At 42.5% G+C, this 21,112-nt stretch overlaps 1 protein-coding gene across 2 annotated transcripts in view; it reads left to right on the plus strand.

Annotated features, from left to right (window-relative positions):
* Nucleotides 1-21,112, plus strand: part of LOC138662421 (solute carrier family 2, facilitated glucose transporter member 6-like) — a 30,645-nt gene that overhangs the window by 4,983 nt on the left and 4,550 nt on the right. For both annotated transcript variants that reach the window (XM_069748029.1, XM_069748030.1), the window contains exons 2-8: nucleotides 3,617-3,779; nucleotides 3,975-4,181; nucleotides 6,010-6,109; nucleotides 15,195-15,406; nucleotides 15,503-15,655; nucleotides 20,743-20,851; nucleotides 20,937-21,110. In XM_069748029.1, the coding sequence (XP_069604130.1) occupies nucleotides 3,617-3,779; nucleotides 3,975-4,181; nucleotides 6,010-6,109; nucleotides 15,195-15,406; nucleotides 15,503-15,655; nucleotides 20,743-20,851; nucleotides 20,937-21,110 (1,118 nt within the window). The remainder of the gene's footprint in view (nucleotides 1-3,616; nucleotides 3,780-3,974; nucleotides 4,182-6,009; nucleotides 6,110-15,194; nucleotides 15,407-15,502; nucleotides 15,656-20,742; nucleotides 20,852-20,936; nucleotides 21,111-21,112) is intronic.

Genomic DNA, 21,112 nt, shown 5'->3' on the forward strand with positions numbered 1-21,112 from the left:
ACAAAAAGAATCATTTGTGATCCCCTGCTTTAATGTCTGTATACACTTTTTTGAGTCCTCCCCTGTCCAGAGGCTATGGTGTGATCAGACCATATGCCTGTACGGTCAGACACAGCCATTACACAGTACACAGCACATTTATAAGATTATCTCATAACAGGAACATTTTATTTAAACACATCCAATGGTGGGAATTATTATTATTCCAAGATCTATTAATTTAAATGCACTTTGTATGTCGTAAAACCTCTTTAATCTGTAGAAATCGCAGGGACGCAGGATGCAGTGATGAGCAAGAGGCAGAACAAGAGTTAAGGAGTTTATTACAGGGGATACTCCACACAGGGAGAGTATTGATGATAAAGTGGTGAAAGCAAAATGTATAAACAGGGGTAAGAAACAGTTGGCTAAATAACAGGAAAATTATCAGTCTGAAGTTTTCAGGATGGTGAAGGCTTGTACTCCCACGGTGGCGCCTAAGAAAGTATGTGAAGTCTTTGGCTTGATCCTGAAGGAAACTGAGGCACTGTCTCCTGAAGGAAGCAGTGTGTCCGGGTTCTCTTGAGCGAGGTCCTACAAGGACGGAGCAACGTAAGAGTCGTGACTCAGTCTCTGGTTCCGCTGGAGTGTTGTAGAGTTCAGTGGCGGAGGCGGGATGTAAGCCGGCCGGCTCCGGCTGATTGTCCTGTCCAGAAGTGTGCCTGAGGAACGGCACACGTGGTCAATCCAGTATTACAGATGGGTGAGGGAACACAATCAATTCTCTCACGGTCAGCAGAGGAGCGAGGTAGCAAATGGCAGTGAGGGCCGGTGCTGTGGCGTCGTCTCACGTCGTCTCCTGCTGTGTACTCTTCCCATTGAGTCTCCCTTTTTCCCGTGCGCAGCACCTTTTATCTCTGTCCTGCCCCCTTCAATCAAGTGCAAATGTCCTTCCAGGTCTAAATGCTTTTTCCCCTGCAACAATGGTGACAGTCCCGATGGTTCCGGGACCGGCAAAAGAGAGGCACCACTGGCCCAGTCCATCTTTCTACAGGTGATCAACTTTTTGTGTCTGTTTTGCTTCACCGTAAATTTCCTGTTTAAGAATGGCCCATAAGTGCTCAATAAAGTTTAGGTGGGGTGAGGAAGGAGCCATGTCTTTATTATTTCATCTTTAAAGCGTAACCGTCGTTTTAATTTTTATTTCATAATTCAGTAGTACACATGAAAATAAGCAACTCTGTGGTATATCTTATCAGAGAGATCTGCTTCTCTCTCTGCCAAAATTAATCAGTCATTATCAAAATTCTCAATTCTGAGGTAAAATCTGACTTTCCCATTACTGAGATAGGATACGGCAGCTGCTACTGATTATTATGTAGATGGGAAGAGGGGTCAGTTCTGTCTCTCCCTCCTCCCATCTACATATAATATTATCAGTAGCAGCTGCCATCTCCTACCACAGTAATGGGAAAGTCTTCACTGAATACAGATTTTACCTTTCAATTGAGATTTTTGATAATGACCAATCAATTTTGGCAGAGAGAGAAGAAAATGTATCTGATAAGATATATGACAGAGTTGTTTATTTTCACGTGTACAATTGATTTATGAAATGAAAATTAAAACATTGGTTATGCTTTAAGGTCTTTACTGGCACACAAGCAGTGCAGATTTCATTGCTGTCATGTCCTGCATAAAAAAAGCCAGTTTTCTTGAAAGATGCAGACTTTTTCCTCCACCACTGCAAGAAGAAAGTATCTTCTAAAATTGGCAGTAGGTTTTGGAGTTGATTTTGAGCCCATCTTTAACCCCAAAAGGTCCAATTAGCTCATCTTTAATAATACCAGCCCATAGCTGTTCCCCACTTCCACCTTGCTGGTGTCTGAGTGCATGTGGATGTCTGTGTCCGTTACTGCTCCAGCCACGAGTCATCCATCTAGTCTGTCAAGTGTCATTCTCCTCTCATTAGTCCATAAAACCTTTGATCAATCTGTCATCAGATATTTCTTGGTCCAGTCTTGACGTTCCACCTTCTGTGTCTTGCTCAGTGGTGGTTTGGTTCAGGATCAGCACCTCGAACCTGTCTCTGAGCACTGAAAACCTTGCACTTCTATGTCTTGTTCAGTGATGGTCGAGCTAAGCCTCCTTACCTCGGCCGCATCTCTGAATCCTCCAGTGGGCCCCCATGCAGGATTGGGCCACCACATTCTTATATGAGCAGTACTTGTGACTATATACTTCAATCTCTATGTGCAGACAGTGACAGCATCTTAGTCATTTAACAATCTACCCAGATCATTAGCTAGTGCATGCCCTTATCATCTCCCGCCTCGACTACTGCAACCTCCTACTCTCTGGACTCCCCTCTAGCACTCTGGCACCACTCCAATACATCCTACACTCTGCTGCCCAACTAATCTACCTGTCTCCCCGCTATGGCTACGTTCGCATTAGTGTTGCGTCGGGCGCAGCCGCGGTGACGCATGCGTCATGCGCCCCTATATTTAACATGGGGGCGCATGGACATGCGTTGTCTTGCGTTTTGTGACGCATGCGGCATTTTTGGCGCAAGCGTCAGGGCACAGAGGACGCAGCAAGTTGCATTTTTTTTGCGTCCAAAATCAAGCCAAAAATGGACGCATGCGTCACAAAACAATGCGTTTTGCATGCATTTTGCATGCGTTGTGCGTTGCGTCGCCGACGCAACACACAACAACGCAAATGTGAACGTAGCCTATTCCCAAGCCTCTCCCCGTATGTCAAGCCCTTCACAATGACATACAAAGCCATCCACAACCTGTCTCCTCCATACATCTATGACATGGTCTCCCGATACCTACCTACACGCAACCTCCGATCCTCTCAAGATCTCCTTCTCTACTCCCCTCTTATCTCTTCTTCCCACAACCGCATACAAGACTTCTCCCGTGCTTCCCCCATACTCTGGAACTCTCTACCCCAACACATCAGACTCTCGCCTACCATAGAAACCTTCAAAAAGAACCTGAAGACCTACCTCTTCCGACAAGCCTACAACCTGCAGTGATCCTGAACCTACTGAACCGCCGCACAACCTGCCCTACCCTCTCCTAGTGTTTCATCACCCATCCCCTGCAGACTGTGAGCCCTCGCGGGCAGGGTCCTCCCTCCTTATGTACCCGTGTGCCTTGTTTTTTTGCTCATGTTTAATGTATTTGTCTATATTTGCCCCCTATTCACATGTAAAGCGCCATGGAATAAATGGCACTATAAAAATGTATAATAATAATAATAATCATTATTATATAAATATATAATTCAGTAATATACTTTTTTTTACTTTCTTCTAGTCAGTTTTGCAACAGCAACAGCTACGGTGCCATAAGCCATTGATGCACATTGCATGCCCACAAAAAAAGAGGTGCCCTTGTCAACAATTTGGAGATTATTTTCCATATCCAACTTCCACATATGTGGATGAACTGAGTATGAAGGCCCCCCACCTCAGATTCATACCCCCTTTCTCTCTCCAATGGCCGAAAATTTCAGCTTGGGGAGGAGCTCTGAGTCCTCTCGTCGACTAGGTCATGATTTGATGACAATCACTAAGTTGGGGGTCCCTATTTTGAAACTCTTCTCACCTCCTTCCATACAGAACACTAGACAACAAGAAGATGTTCTTGGCCGCCTTTTCCGCCGTTCTTGGTAACTTCTCCTTTGGTTACGGTCTGGTTTACCCCTCACCTGTGCTGCCAGTTCTGGAAGAAGATGTTGATCCAGTTTTGCACATTACAGACGCAGAAAAGTCATGGTTCGGGGTACAGATTTTTTCTCTCTTTGTATCAATCAATGAGTTCTGTGTGGTATTACAGCTTGGCTACATTGAAATGAATATGACTAAGCTGCAATACCACACACAACCTGTGAGCAGCTGTGGTGCTGTCATTAGAAGAAAGCAGCCATGCTTTTCTAATCCTGAACAATGCTTATAAATTTTTTTTTTCCCTGGACAGTCCATCTTTGCTCTGGGATGCTGTGTTGGAGGGATAAGCTCGATGTTCCTAAATGACCGATTGGGACGTAAACTGAGTATCATGTTCTCGGCTTTTCCAGCAGCGGTGGGCTTCCTGCTCATGGGCAGTGCACAACACGTCTCAATGTTACTTTTGGGCAGGATTCTAACAGGTCTGGCCGGAGGACTGACATCATCATCTATACCGGTAAGACTTGTCACTTGTCACTCCCAGTGTCTCCAATTTCACATGCAAAATTGTGTCATGTGGCAATGTTTGCCGAGTTATGGAGGTATTCCCACCTGAAATCACCCGAGACACTGCACAGGGGTATGTAACTAACTGGTTGCTTGCATTGACTCCTATGCTATCTAATGTGAGTCAGACTGTTTACTAAATCTTTGTCAGATAGCATGTCCATAGCCACCAGTCTGGTTGATTACTGATATGACATGCAAACTACAAAACTAAAAAAACGCCTGGTTGCCTCAAAAGTGGAAAAATGACAACAATAATGCTTACACCTGGATTTCTACGGAAAAAAGTTAGCTCAACATTTAATGATATAATATGGGCCAAGGAGTTGTACTGAAATGGGCTTAGATCAACATGTAATAACATGGACCTGGTACCTCTAGTGAAACAGATGTAGATTAACATGTAATGATATAATGTGGGCCAAAGAGTTCTACTAAAATGGACTTAGAGCAACATGTAATGAGTAATGACATGGTCCGAGGACCTCTAATGAAACGTATGTAGAGCAGCATATAATGATATAATGAGGACCAAGGAGTTCTACTGAAGCGGACTTAGATCCACATGTAAATAATATAGACCAAGAAGTACTACTGAAACAGATTTATGATGTAATATGGATGTGAAATTAATTATATATTATGGTCCAAAGAGTTGTACTGAAACGGACTTAGATAAACATGTAATAATATAACATGGACCAGAGTGTGCTATAGAAACAGACTTTTTTCAACATGTAATGATATAATATGGACTAAGGGAAGGAAATGTTTCTGCCATGTGTTTTGTTGGAAGAAAGATAAAGGGATAGACGGAAAGTAACATTTCTAAAGTCGCCACATGGAAATTACCACATTTACAATGACACTTGCAGTTGAAACAAGAAGTTTACATACACCATATAAAAATACACATCGCCATGTTTTTTTTAATATCTGACATGAAATCAGAATAAACCTTTCCCATTTTAGGTAAATTAGGATTACCATAATTATTAATATTTGCCAAATGCCAGAATAATGATAGAGAGGATGTTTTAAGGCATTTTTATGACTTACTGCAAAGTCAAAAGTTTACATACATTTGGGATATCCTTCCACAAGCTTCTCACAATAGTTGGTCGGAATTTGGGCCCATTCCTCTTGACAAAACTGGTGTAGCTGATGCATCCAACTGATTTTATGTAGTGTACGTTAACTTCTGGTTTCAACTGTATATGATAAATATATGGACACCTACCAAAATGAATGCATCTTATTGACACATACATTTTATGGTTCCCATATCCCACAATCGTCTCTCTGTTCTTCACACATACCGTAATATGGACATCCCATCACATACCGTGGAAATTTCCGTAAGCATGGGCTATGCATTCCAGGATTAACACTTATTAGCCCTTTTGATGTACGTTGTACAGTGTGAGTACCGTACCATACCGATCCCCATATCTCAGCTCCCTATTTGAGGTTTCTAGCCCCAATGCAATGCCCTGTACTAATCTATGGTATGTGTAAGCTGTTCTCATATTTGGGGACAGAAGGGTCATTTATGGTAACTGATCAGCTTAACAGAGTTCATTACTATGCGGAAGTCCAATTTTAGAACAACAGGATTGTTGTAAGTAAGTATATGCCAATCCCACTGAAATGACTCGCCATCTACTATTTATTGATTTCACGATTGTGTGTGTCGACTGCAGTTCTGGAATTCTACTAATGAATCAGGTGGCTCACGACTCACGATACTAACATATGTGATGTTTTGTGTGTTCTAGGTTTATATATCTGAAATCTCCCACGCTGGTGTACGGGGAGCATTGGGAGCCTGTCCTCAGCTGATGGCTGTTTGTGGAGCTTTGGTTCTTTATGCTTTGGGTAAGTGTAGCTGCTGAGGTGCAGTTTTTAACCCCTCAACGATATATGATGTACAAATTACATCATATGCCATCTCCCTGACTTTGATGCAGGCTTATAAATCGAGCCTTCATCTTTGCTGGCAGATGATCGCTGTGATAATCAGCCATCATGTGACTGTAACAGAGCCCTATCCACGGCTGTAAATCCATGACAGCGGCATTTACAGCACACTCGCAGGGAGTTGCACCGCTCTATACATGATTGTGGGCACTGATGAGTTGCCATGATGGCCAGGGGTCTGCTGAAGACCCCTGTTCTTGTCATGAAAGTTTTCCAGTGAAAGCCAGCCAGTGGCTGATGTTCATAGAAGACCGTGATTTTTGCTATATACAGCAATACTGTGGTATTTCTATATATAGTTGAGCGATCAGACGAACGCATTCTCATGTGCCCGAAAGTGACTAACAAACATAGAGAAGTAAAAAAAGTTTTAAAAAATATGAAAAATGAAAGAAAAAATAAAAGTTGAAATCACCCCTTTTCTTCCATTAAAAATTAAGAAATAAAAAAATATACATATATGGAATTGATGCGTTCTTAAAAGTCCGATCTATCAAAATATAAAATAAATTAATCTGAATAATAGACGGCGTCACGAGAAAAAAAATAAAAATTCCAGAATTGCAGTTTTTCATCTGCTGCAACAACAAAAAACTGTAATGAGAGGTGATCAAACATCATATCTACTCAAAATGATATGAATAAAAACATCAGCTCGGAGCGCAAAAAACAAGCCTTCACCCAGCCCCATAGTCTAAAAATTGAAAACGTTACGGCTCTCGGAAAATGAAGTCAAATGCGGCTTTCTTTTTACAACTTTCTAAATATTTTTCACCACTTAAATAAAACAAAAACTATGCATGTTTGGTATCTCCGTAATCGTACTGACCTGGAGAATCAATTATATTGTCAGGTCATTTTTACCTTAAAATGAACGCTATAACTTAAAAATAAAATAATTGCGTAATATTGCTTTTTTTTTTTTTGCTATTAAGCCACAGTTGGAATTTTTTTCCGCTTTCCAGTACATCACATAATAAAATGGATGGCGTCATTCAAAAGTACAACTCGTCCCGTAAAAAACAATGCATCACGTGGCTATGTAAAAACAACAAAAAAAAAAAAAAATGGAGATGAAAAAATGTTATGTTTTTGGGGGTCCAAGGGACATTTTAACCCCTTCCCGACCCATGACGCCACGTAGGCGTCATGAAAGTCGGTGCCAATCCGACCCATGACGCCTATGTGGCGTCATGGAAAGATCGCGTCCCTGCAGATCGGGTGAAAGGGTTAACTCCCATTTCACCCGATCTGCAGGGACAGGGGGAGTGGTAGTTTAGCCCAGGGGGGGTGGCTTCACCCCCCCATGGCTACGATCGCTCTGATTGGCTGTTGAAAATGAAACTGCCAATCAGAGCGATTTGTAATATTTCACCTATTATAACGGGTGAAATATTACAATCCAGCCATGGCCGATGCTGCAATATCATCGGCCATGGCTGGAAACACTAATGTGCCCCCACCCCACCGATCGCCCCCCCAGCCCCCCGATCTGTCGGGTACACTGCTCCGGCTCCCCTCCATCCTGTGCGCCGCTCCCCCCGTGCTCTTGTCCGCTCCCCCCGTGCTCCAATCACCCTCCCCCGTGCTCCAACCACCCCCCCTGCACTCCGATCCACCCCCCCTGCAGTCCGATCCACCCCCCCTGCAGTCCGATCCACCCCCCCGATGCTCCAATGCACCCCCCCTTGCTCCGTTCCACCCCTCCCGCGCTCCGATCCACCCCCCCATGCTCCGATCCCCCCCCCGTGCTCTCCCCCACCCCATCATACTTACTGATCCTGCCGGGGTCCGTCCGTCTTCTCCCTGGGCGCCGCCATCTTCCAAAATGGCGAGCGCATGCGCAGTGCGCCCGCCGAATCTGCCGGCCGGCAGATTAGTTCCAAAGTGCATTTTGATCACTGAGATAGATTATATCTCAGTGATCAAAATAAAAAAAATAATAAATGACACCCCCCCCCTTTGTCACCCCCATAGGTAGGGACAATAAAAAACTAAAGAATTTTTTTTTTCCCACTAATGTTAGAATAGGGTTAGGGGTAGGGTTAGGGTTAGGGGTAGGGTTAGGGGTAGGGTTAGGGTTAGGGTTAGGGGTAGGGTTAGGGGTAGGGTTAGGGTTAGGGTTAGGGCTAGGGTTAGGGGTAGGGTTAGGGGTAGGGTTAGGGGTAGGGGTAGGGTTAGGGGTAGGGGTAGGGTTTTGGTATGTGCACACGTATTCTGGTCCTCTGCGGATTTTTCCGCTGCGGATTTGATAAATCTGCAGTGCTAAACCGCTGCGGATTTATGGCGGATTTACCGCGTTTTTTCTGCGCATTTCACTGCGGTTTTACAACTGCAATTTTCTATTTGAGCAGTTGTAAAACCGTTGCGGAATCCGCACAAAGAAGTGACATGCTGCGGAATGTAAACCGCTGCGTTTCCGTGCAGTTTTTCCGCAGCATGTGTACAGCGATTTTTGTTTCCCATAGGTTTACATTGAACTGTAAACTCATGGGAAACTGCTGCGGATCTGCAGCGTTTTCCGCAGCGTGTGCACATACCTTTAGAATTAGGCTATGTGCACACGGTGCGGATTTGGCTGCGGATTGGCCGCTGCGGATTCGCAGCAGTGTTCCATCAGGTTTACAGTACCATGGAAAACCAAATCCGCTGTGCCCATGGTGCGGAAAATACCGCGCGGAAACGCTGCGTTGTATTTTCCGCAGCATATCAATTCTTTGTGCGGATTCTGCAGTGTATTACACCTGTTCCTCAATAGGAATCCGCAGGTGAAATCCGCACAAAAAACACTGGAAATCCGCGGAAAATCCGCAGGTAAAACGCAGTGCCTTTTACCCGCGGATTTTTCAAAAATGGTGCTGAAAAATCTCACACGAATCCGCAACGTGGGCACATAGCCTTAGGGTTAGGGTTGGAATTAGGGTTGTGGTTAGGGTTGTGATTAGGGTTATGGCTACATTTGGGATTAGGGTTAGGGGTGTGGGGGGGTTAGTGTTGGAGGTAAAATTGAGGGGTTACCACTGTTTAGGCACATCAGGGGTCTCCAAACGCAACATGGCGCCACCATTGATTCCAGCCAATCTCGTATTCAAAAAGTCAAATGGTGCTCCCTCAATTCCGAGCCCCGACGTGTGCCCAAACAGTGGTTTACCCCCACATATCGGGTACCAACATACTCAGGATAAACTGCGCAACAATTACTGGGGTCCAATTTCTCCTGTTACCCTTGTGAAAATAAAAAAATGCTTGCTAAAACATCATTTTTGAGGAAAGAAAAATGATTTTTTATTTTCACGGCTCTGCGTTGTAAACGTCTGTGAAGCACTTGGGGGTTCAAAGTGCTCACCACATATCTAGATAAGTTCCTTGGGGGGTCTAGTTTCTAAAATGGGGTCACTTGAGGGGGGTTTCTACTGTTTAGGCACACCAGGGGCTCTGCAAACGCAACGTGACGCCCGCAGACGATTTCATCAAAGTCTGCATTTCAAAAGTCACTACTTCCCTTCAGAGCCCCGACGTGTGCCCAAACAGTGGTTTACCTCCACACATGGGGTATCAGCGTACTCAGGAGAAACTGGACAACAACGTTTGGGGTCCAATTTCTCCTGTAACCCTTGGGAAAATAAAAAATTCTGGGCTAAATAATTATTTTTGAGGAAAGAAAACGTATTTATTATTTTCACGGTTCTGCATTATAAACTTCTATGAAGCACTTGTGGGTTCAAAGTGCTCACCACACATCTAGATAAGTTCCTTTCGGGGTCTAGTTTCCAAAATGGGGTCACGTGTTCGGGGTTTCTACTGTTTAGGCACACCAGGGGCTCTGCAAACGCAACGTGACGCCCGCAGACCATTTCATCAAAGTCTGCATTTCAAAACGTCACTACTTCAATTCCGAGCCCCGGCATGTGCCCAAACAGTAGTTTACCCCCACATATGGGGTATCACCGTACTTAGGAGAAACTGGACAACAAATATTGTGGTCAAATTTCTCCTGTTACCCTTGGGAAAATTAAAAAATTCTGGGCTAAATAATTATTTTTGAGGAAAGAAAACGTATTTATTATTTTCACGGCTCTGCATTATAAACTTCTGGAAGCACTTGGGGGTTCAAAGTGCTCACCACACATCTAGATAAGTTCCTTTCGGGGTCTAGTTTCTAAAATGGGGTCACTTGTGGGGGGTTTCTACTGTTAAGCCACATCAGGGGCTCTGCAAACGCAACGTGACGCCCACAGAGCATTCCATCAAAGTCTGCATTTCAAAACGTCACTACTTCACTTCCGAGCCCCGGCATGTGCCCAAACAGTGGTTTACCCCCACATATGGGGTATCAGCGTACTCAGGAGAAACTGGACAACAACTTTTGGGGTCAAATTTCTCCTGTTACCCTTGGGAAAATAAAAAATTGCAGGCTAAAACATCATTTTTGAGAAAATATTTTTTATTTTTTTATTTTCATGGCTCTGCGTTATAAACTTCTGTGAAGCACTTGGGGGTTCAAAGTCCTCACCACACATCTAGATTAGTTCCTTTGGGGGTCTAGTTTCCAAAATGGGGTCATTTCTGGGGGATCTCCAATGTTTAGGCACACAGGGGCTCTCCAAACGTGACATGGTGTCCGCTAATGATTGGAGCTAATTTTCCATTTAAAAAGCCAAATGGCGTGCCTTCCCTTCCGAGCCCTGCCGTGCGCCCAAACAGTGGTTTACCCCCACATATGGGGTATCAGCGTACTCAGGACAAACTGGACAACAACACTTGGGGTCCAATTTCTCCTATTACCCTTGGCAAAATAGGAAATTCCAGGCTAAAAAATCATTTTTGAGGAAAGAAAAATTATTTTTTATTTTCATGGCTCTGCGTTATAAACTTCTGTGAAGCACCTGGGGGTTTAAAGTGCTCAATATGCATCTAGATAAGTTCCTTGGGGGGTCTAGTTTCCAAAATGGGGTCACTTGTGGGGAAGCTCCAATGTTTAGGCACACAGGGGCTCTCCAAACGCGACATGGTGTCCGCTAACAATTGGAGCTAATTTTCCATTCAAAAAGTCAAATGGCGCGCCTTCCCTTCCGAGCCCTGCCGAGTGCCCAAACAGTGGTTTACCCCCACATATGAGGTATCGTCGTACTCGGGAGAAATTGCCCAAAAAATGTTATGATCCATTTTATCCTATTGCCCATATGAAAATGAAAAAATTGAGGCGAAAAGAATTTTTTTGTGAAAAAAAAGTACTTTTTCATTTTTACAGATCAATTTGTGAAGCACCTGAGGGTTTAAAGTGCTCACTAGGCATCTAGATAAGATCCTTGGGGAGTCTAGTTTCCAAAATGGGGTCACTTGTGGGAGAGCGCCAATGTTTAGGCACACAGGGGCTCTCCAAACGCGACATGGTGTCCGCTAACGATGGAGATAATTTTTCATTTAAAAAGTCAAATGGCGCTCCTTCCCTTCCGAGCCTTACCATGTGCCCAAACAGTGGTTTACCCCCACATGTGAGGTATTGGTGTACTCAGGAGAAATTGCCCAACAAATTTTAGGATCCATTTTATCCTGTTGCCCATGTGAAAATTAAAAAATTGAGGCTAAAATAATTTTTTTGTTAAAAAAAAAGTACTTTTTCATTTTTACTGATCAATTTGTGAAGCACCTGGGGGTTCAAAGTTCCTTGGGGCGTCTAGTTTCCAAAATGGGGTCACTTGTGGGGGAGCTCCAATTTTTAGGCACACGGGGGCTCTCCAAACGTGACATGGTGTCTGCTAAAGAGTGGAGCCAATTTTTCATTCAAAAAGTCAAATGGCGCTCCTTCCCTTCCAAACCCTGCCGTGCGCCCAAACAGTGGTTTACCCCCACATATGAGGTATCAGCGTACTCAGGGCAAATTGGACAACAACTTTCGTGGTTCAGTTTCTCCTTTTACCATTGGGAAAATAAAAAAATTGTTGCTAAAAGATAATTTTTGTGACTAAAAAGTTAAATGTTCATTTTTTCCTTCCATGTTGCTTCTGCTGCTGTGAAGCACCTGAAGGGTTAATAAACTTCTTGAATGTGGTTTTGAGTACCTTGAGGGGTGCAGTTTTTAGAATGGTGTCACTTTTGGGTATTTTCAGCCATATAGACCCCTCAAACTGACTTCAAATGTGAGGTGGTCCCTAAAAAAAATGGTTTTGTAAATTTTGTTGGAAAAATGAGAAATCGCTGGTCAAATTTTAACCCTTATAACTTCCTAGCAAAAAAAAATTTTGTTTCCAAAATTGTGCTGATGTAAAGTATACATGTGGGAAATGTTATTTATTAACTATTTTGTGTCACATAACTCTCTCGTTTAACAGAATAAAAATTAAAAATGTGAAAATTGCGAAATTTTCTAAATTTTCGCCAAATTTCTGTTTTTATCACAAATAAACGCAGAATTTATTGACCTAAATTTACCACTAACATGAAGCCCAATATGTCACGAAAAAACAATCTCAGAACCGCTATGATCCGTTGAAGCGTTCCTGAGTTATTACCTCATAAAGGGACACTGGTCAGAATTGCAAAAAACGGCAAGGTCTTTAAGGTCAAAATAGGCTGGGTCATGAAGGGGTTAATAGCTCTTTATTGGATATTTTTGAAAGCAGGTTTGGAGACAAAAAAAAAAGGACACAGCAATTTTGTAATTTAAATTATTGTTGCGATTACTCCGTAATCGTACTGAGCTGAAAAATCATGTTTCCAGGTAATTTTTTATTGACAATTTAAGCCGTAAAATCGAAACCCTGAAAAATAACGGGAGAATTGTGATTTTTTTTTTCCCACCGCACATGGAAATTTACCTTTGTTTTTCAGTACATTATATGGTAAAATGAGTGGTGTCATTTAAAACTACAAGTCATCCAGCAAAAAAACAAGACCTCATATGAGTAAAAAAAGTTATCGCTCTTGGAAGAAGCGGTGGAAATGAGAAAGCGCAATCTGACAGGATTAGTGCTGGCAGCCATCTTTGCTTCTTCTGGAATGAGTGTTCCTTTGGTTATCATGAGCAGCAGATTATTGAGGACACAGTCCGGCCATGTTAATGGCTACTCATGCTCGCGCAGAACAGTATTTCTGTCAGTATTTAATCACACTATGTCTGTCAGTCAGTGTACAGGAGTGTCTCTGCCCTGTGCTCTCTCTGTCACTTTGTGAGGTAATTTTTTTTTACACCTAACTTTATTAACAACATGTCATTGCCTACGGACAGTCATGTACACAGCCATATAGTTATTGCTATAACCACAGTCATAACATGTTAGCATGCAACTCTCTATTATACTTTGTGTTACAATTCTCCACCATGTTTAAGATCTCTGCTTCCCATTACTGAATGAAAACCAAAATGTCTTAAAGTTGGTGGAAATCGATTCACATGACCTGTCCATCAGCCATGATTGTAATGAGAACCGCCGTTTAACTGACGACATTCGCGGCCCTTCTTCTGATTAGCCGGCCTCACACTGCAAAGATGAAGTTGCTCCAGGCTGGCTAATCAAAATGGCTTCCGTCTGATTGCTAGAGATTACTGACTTAGCCGATAAACCGAGTCATGCAAACTAATTTGCACCAACTCTAGTTTTCACCCCTTCCTACCACAGCCAATTTTCATTTTTGAGCTTCCAATTTTTTTCTTCCCTTTTTCCCAAGAACAATCACGTTTTTATTTTTCCATCCCAATAGCAGAAAGAGGGCTCATTTTTCTTTTTCGGCTGGACGGGTTCCAGTTTTGAATTACACTGTGTATTTTACTACATAATGTATTAAAAGATGAGGGAAAAAATTACAAGTGACCAGGTGCAAAAAAATCCATTTTTACGGCTGTCATATTGCGGTAAAAATGACCTGGTAAGGCTATGTTCACACTTATCGCTGTTATAGCGTTTTTCATGCATTTTTTTGCATGTAAATTTTCAGCTGCTTTTCAGATCACCAGCAAAGTCTATGAGATTTCACAAATCTCATGCACACACCTTTTTTCCTGACTAAAATGTAGCAAGTCACTTCTTTCAGCATTTATTCACCCATTGCCAATGGGTGGTGCAAAAAACGCTGCAAACACACGGGTATCAGGTTTTGCTGCGTTTTTTAAGAAGTTGAATCATATTTTTTTTATGCACTAAACATTATCAGCATGCACAGGAGACAAATGTACCATGACAAAAACGTACCAAAAATGCTAAAAAAAACCCCCACAGAAAATACTCAGCAAAACCTACTTTATTTACATTGCTTCTTTTCTGCCAAGAGAGTAGCTTTTGTCTGCAGAAAAATAAACATGAAAAAAGCAACATGTGAACATAGCCTAACATCATTCTCCAGGTCAGTGTGATTACAGCGATACTGAACTTGTACAGTTTTTTATTTCATTTAACTGATAAAATAATTAGTATTTTGTAAAATAAAGTTAAAATATAAATGTGCTTTGTCGCCATTTTCTGAGCTACGTAATTTTTATTTTTTTTGCTCGAGCTAAGTGAGGGCTTGTTCTTTTTGCTTTTTTGCCTTTTTGCGTGGTGAGGTGTACTTCTTAGTACCATCTCAGAGTACATATAATGTTTTAAAATGCTTTTTTTCAAAAGTGGCCAGTTTTTTGTTGTTTTTTTTCATTCCCCCTGCTTCCCTGAATATTAATTTTTTTAAATTTTTATTTCACAGTTTATGATTCATCCTCTGGGGCGTGTCTTTAGGCTGCTATGCATAATTATCCTTCGCTAAGACAATAAAAATTAGCGCTAAATGAAAAGGACCATATCTCTGGAACCGTGAGCGGATATAAAAAAAACAAACAAAAAAAACACAACAACCTGAATACTCAGGGGAACAGAAGGAATAAAATAATAGTAAAACTGTCCACATTTGAACTGGGGACAAGCTGTGACCTTTATGTTTTACTTCAAGAGGATAGAAATCAGTCTTATTCATGGGATCATTGCATTATGTTCTCTCCATCTCATTCTCCAAGGGCTCATCCTGCCATGGCGCTGGCTGGCAATAGTTGGTGAGGTGCCCGTATTCCTCATGCTCTTCCTTCTCTGCTTCATGCCTGACTCCCCCCGTTTCCTAATATCTAAAGGTAAGGATGAGCAGGCCCTTCAGGCGCTGGCCTGGCTCCGTGGCCCCAACACGGCATACAGAGGGGAGTTCCAGAGGATTAAAGAGAGCGTCCTGAAAGCGGTAAGGCTCCAAAGGGAGTTATGGATGGATGGATGCTGGGAGCAGTGATTGAGATAATTGAAATTATTGTGAAAATGTATGTTTCTATCTTTTCAGAGCAGTTCTCTCACCTGGAGCGAACTCTTCGATCCATACTACTACAAACCCATCCTCATCTCGGTATTCATGAGGTGTTTGCAGCAATTATCTGGAATTAATCCAATACTGACCTACCTGGAGCCCATCTTTAACAAGACCAAAGTCATTCTGGTGAGGACAGTTGTGCTTTTGAGTTTCCCACTTACCAACATCTCCAGTGCATATCCATTACCCTAAGTTCTTACCGCTGCTGTTGTAAGTGACTTTTCCAGCCGTATGTAAAATCCCACCATACAATGCCTAATTAATACCTCTATACAGTACTCAAATAATAATTCTACCTGATGGCGCTCATAAAACTGTCATACATTACCAACCCAATATTTATATTCAGTGCTCAAATAATACAGCCATTCAGTGTCCAGACTACAGCCATATAGAGCTTTGCAAAGTAACTGAGACTGACAATGATGCGGCACAATTTTGTCATTTAGCGCAGTAATAATACTCTCATTCACTAAAGCACGCCAGGAAAGGTGGCCATACACATCAGGTGGCTGTTGTCTGACAACTGCAAAAAAAAGGAAAAAATATTCCAGCTTCTGGTAAAATTTTCAGCGCAATCTTTATTCCATCAAAAAACAATTAAAAAATATGGTGGACAGGAACAGAAGCAAACAACGCATTTGTGGCACCCCAGGGTTCTGGTCGTCACAGTTACATTACTTTCCTCACTGGGAGGCTGGAGTCACACTAGCGAGTTTTACGGACGTAAGAGCGCAGAAAATACGTCCGTAAAACTCGCCAAACAAACGGCACAATTATTCTCTATGCCCCTGCTCCTATCTGCCGTATTTTACTGATCAGTATTATATGGCTTTCTACGGCCGTAGAAAATCGCAGCATGCTGCGTTTGTCACAATATTGCGCAAAAAAAACGCCAATGAAAGTCTATGGAAGCCCCAAAAATACAGATTACACACGGACCAGCAGTGTGACTTGCGAGAAATACGCAGCGGTGTTAGAGAGAAAAGCCGGTAATTCAGTGCGGTGTACAGTAAAATCACACTGACAGCTTACATTAGAATAGGTAGAATAAATGTGTACACATAGAATAGGTATATATATATATATATATATATATGTCAGTGAGACACATATATGTATATATATTATTACTTCATGCAGCGACATGATATGAGACATGGTTTACATACAGTAAACCATCACATATCCCCATTTTTTTTGCATATTCCACACTACTAATGTTAGTAGTGTGTATATGCAAAATTTGGCCGTTCTAGCTATTAAATTAAAGGGTTAAATGGCGGAAAAAATTGGCGTGGGCTCCCGCACAATTTTCTCCGCCAGAGTAGTAAAGCCAGTGACTGATGGCAGATATTAATAGCCTGGAGAGGGTCCACTGTTATTGGCCCCCCCCTGGCTAAAAACATCTGCCCCCAGCCACCCCAGAAAAGGCACATCTGGAAGATGCGCCTATTCTGGCACTTGGCCACTCTCTTCCCATTCCCGTGTAGCGGTGGGATATGGGGTAATGAAGGGTTAATGCCACCTTGCTATTGTAAGGTGACATTAAGCCAAATTAATAATGGAGAGGCGTCAATTATGACACCTATCCATTATTAATCCAATAGTAGTAAAGGGTTAAAAAAAACACAAACACATTATTAAAAATTATTTTAATGAAATAAAAACAAATGGTGTTGTAATATTTTATTCTATGCTCAATCCAATCACTGAAGACCCTCGATCTGTAACAAAAAAAAAAATAATAAACCAACAATATCCATACCTTCCGCAGATCTGTAACGTCCAACGATGTAAATCCATCTGAAGGGGTTAAAATATTTTGCAGCCACGAACTCTGCTAATGCAGCGTTGTTCCTGGCTGCAAAACCCCGGGGAATGAAGGTAAAGTAGGTCAATGACCTATATTTACCTTCATTTGCGGTGAGGCGCCCTCTGCTGGTTGTTCCTAGATCATGGGAACTTTCCTAGAAAGCTCCCAGGCTCGAGTTCATATGAGGACAACCAGCAGAGGGCGCCTCTTATGAACTCGAGCCTGGGAGCTTTCTAGGAAAGTTCCCACGATCTAGGGACAACCAGCAGAGGGCGCCTCACCGCAAATGAAGGTAAATATAGGTCATTGACCTACTTTACCTTCATTCTCCGGGGTTTTGCAGCAAGGAGCAGCGCTGCATTAGCAGAGCTCCTTGCTGCAAAATATTTTAAACCCTTCAGATGGATTTACATCGTGGGAGTTTACAGATCTTCGAAAGGTATGTATATTGTTGTTTTTTTTTTTTTTACAGATCGAGGGTCTTCAGTGAGTGGATTGAGCGTAGAATAAAATATTACAACAACCTTTGTGATTTTTTCATTAAAATACTCTATATTAATGTGTTTGTGTATTTTTTAACCCTTTACTACTATTGGATTAATAATGGATAGGTGTCATAATTGACGCCTCTCCATTATTAATTTGGCTTAATGTCACCTTACAATAGCAAGGTGGCATTAACCCTTCATTACCCCATATCCCACCGCTACACGGGAATGGGAAGAGAGAGGCCAAGTGCCAGAATAGGCGCATCTTCCAGATGTGCCTTTTCTGGGGTGGCTGGGGGCAGATGTTTTTAGCCAGGGGGGGGGCCAATAACCATGGACCCTCTCCAGGCTAATAATATCTGCACTCAGTCACTGGCTTTACTACTCTGGCGGAGAAAATTGTGCGGGAGCCCACGACAATTTTTTCCGCAATTTAACCCTTTAATTTAATAGCTAGAACGACCAAATTTTGCTTATACACACTACTAACATTAGTAGTGTGGAATATGCAAAAAAAGGTGATATGAGATGGTTTACTGTATGTAAACCAAGTCTCATATCATGTCAGGTTTTAGGAAGAAGATAGCAAAAGCCGGCAATTGAATTACCGGCTTTAAAGCTATCTAGCGCTGTATGAAGTACCGTAATAATATATATACATATATGTGTCTACTGACATATATATATATATAGACAGTATATATGTTTTTTTTTTTTTTTTACACATGGATCCCTTGTATAGCCGTATGTTGGTTTCGCAAGCCTGCGAGAAAAACACGCAGTACGGATGCCATACGGATTACATACGGAGGATGCCATGCGCAAAAAACGCTGAAACACCCTGCCTACGGAGGAGCTACGGACCACTATTTTGGGGACTTTTCAGCATATTACGGCCGTAATATACGGACCGTATTGTCTTACGCTGAGTGTGACTCCAGCCGGAGAGTGATGTTGCGCTTGGAGGCAAGGAAGGATAACTTTCACCAGGTAAACACAAGCATGCAACATGTTCACACTCCAGGCCACAAGGGGGAGCTTTTGATCCTATTCCTAGGTGACTCCCCTATATATTGTGGTCTTGGAGGGAAAGTTCAGTTAGTTCGTGTCAGAGAGACAGAGGGGAAGGAAACAGAGGAGCCGTGCAGCCACAAGACAGAGACAACACCGAAAGCCGAATATATTGCAGCGAGCATGTAGGAGAGAGGAGCACAGGCGAGGACACCAGGGGGAAGACAGCAGTGAGCAGACTGTCTCCCTGGCAAAAGCAGATAACCGGTAGCCGGAACACCAAGGTTGTAAGGGACTCTAGGACTTACATCAGAGACCGGCAGGACAGCTGAATTGCAAGTTACCTGTCCGCCACACACACCTGAAGACACAGTAACGCATAGAGCCTGGGGCATGATAGAGTCCTTGTAAAAAGACTTGAGTTACCTGTCATATGGGTATTGTCCTATCCTATATGGGGGACAGAGAGAAGAACTGTGAGGTCCTTATCCGAAGCCATAGGCAGTAAGGGACTACAACAACACCACACTAGAGGGAAGGCTCTTAATCTCCACCTGGAAAAGGGGACTCCCAACTTGCCTCCAAGCCGGCCGGACTCTGCCTGATTGCTCTGATAATTTTACCAGAAGCTGGAACATTTTTTCTTTTTTTGCAATTTCTACACGAGTGGTCGGCTCGCGGTTCCGTGCAGGCTCGACTTCTATAACCTTCAACGGTGAGCTAGCATTATATTTTTCTGTTTTCAGCTGTTGTCTGAACATTTGTTCAGCAGAGAGATATCTCTTCCGACTTTCCCATTGACATGAGCATTTGTCTTGTGTTTTCAACGGGAAGAGAGGAGACATCCGCTACAGGCTTCTTCCATGAAAACAAAAGTATCAGCCTACAAATTTTCAACATCTGTTGGGGAACGTTGGAAGAACCCATACACATCAGATGGTCAGGCAGTCCCATTAAAAATTGTGGTTTTGCCCGACTTTCATCTAATTTGTATAGTTTAAATGACCACTCTGCTAAAACTGTCATTGGTGCAGAATACTGGGAACCCATGGAAAAAGGAGGGCCGGAGCAGCTGCCCAATTCTGATTATCCAACCCAGTCATAGTAAATTAATAGTTGTTACTGTTTTATAGTCCAAAAGAAGTAGACGGAGTCCTGCACCACAATCATGGTAAATACTGCATTCTGTGTGAACGAGTTCATAGATATACGTGAAGTTAAAATATCATGATAGAAAAATTCTATGAAAACTGTTGAAGGAAAGAGCACAAATAGTGTCTTATCTGAGAAGGTTAAAAGGTTAATCCATAAGATTGCACTCACCAGATGTAGCTGAGTTGAAGCATTGAAAGGATTCGCTGCAGCAGATCCACGAGTCCAGGAAGGACCAGCCGTTAGATACAGGTTGGGAAAATTGTGGTAAATTTCTGCGCTGCTAAATCTCTAGAATTCCATGATGTTTCTGTGGTGTTTCCTGATGAAGGAGTCTTGAACTCGCGTAGAATAATAACGCCACATGTACTAATAATTCTTGAATTCTAGTGATTTAGCAGCGCCGAAACTTACCACAATTTTCCCAATCTGTATCTAATGATAGAAAAATTAAAATTCCATCTTTCTACTACTTTATAGTCCTTTGATCTTGAGGGCAATTGTTGGTATCTCAGTGAGTCTCAGATATCAGGGATATCTCACAGACTAGTGATAACATGGCACCTACCACAATAAGGACTGAGATCTTGTATCTACAATGATTAAAAACACAATGCAGTGTGTGGGGACAGGGATGGTTGTGCTGATGATGTATGAGGACAATTCCTACTCCTGGAAATGTTGGGAAATTTTATATGTTGGAGGGTGCCTGTAGGTGATCCTTGACCTGTGGTGTCTTCTTCTAGAGAGGCGGATATGATGCTGCCCTGGTTGGACTTGTAAGATTGGTCTCTGTGCTCGTGGCAGCTCTAGCAATGGATAAAGCGGGCAGGAAACTCCTCCTTTTTATATCTGGTAAGCATGTGAATCTAATCAATGGTTCTCCATGGACTCCACACATGGTGCCCTCTTCATCTGTCTCTTCTACCTTGTATGGCAGGTTCTCTGATGTTCGTGTCCTCTCTCTCCATGGGCTTGTACATTCATTTCACGGTAGACATGAAGAACAATTCCACCAACCTGACTGTAACTGCTAATGACCTGCACATCCATGACGCTCATGTTAACTATTTGGAAATCATCCCCCTTGTATGTATCATGTTGTATATATTAGGT

Source organism: Ranitomeya imitator, chromosome 2 (genome assembly GCF_032444005.1).
Source record: "Ranitomeya imitator isolate aRanImi1 chromosome 2, aRanImi1.pri, whole genome shotgun sequence".
In the NCBI taxonomy this organism is placed as follows: Eukaryota; Metazoa; Chordata; class Amphibia; order Anura; family Dendrobatidae; genus Ranitomeya; species Ranitomeya imitator.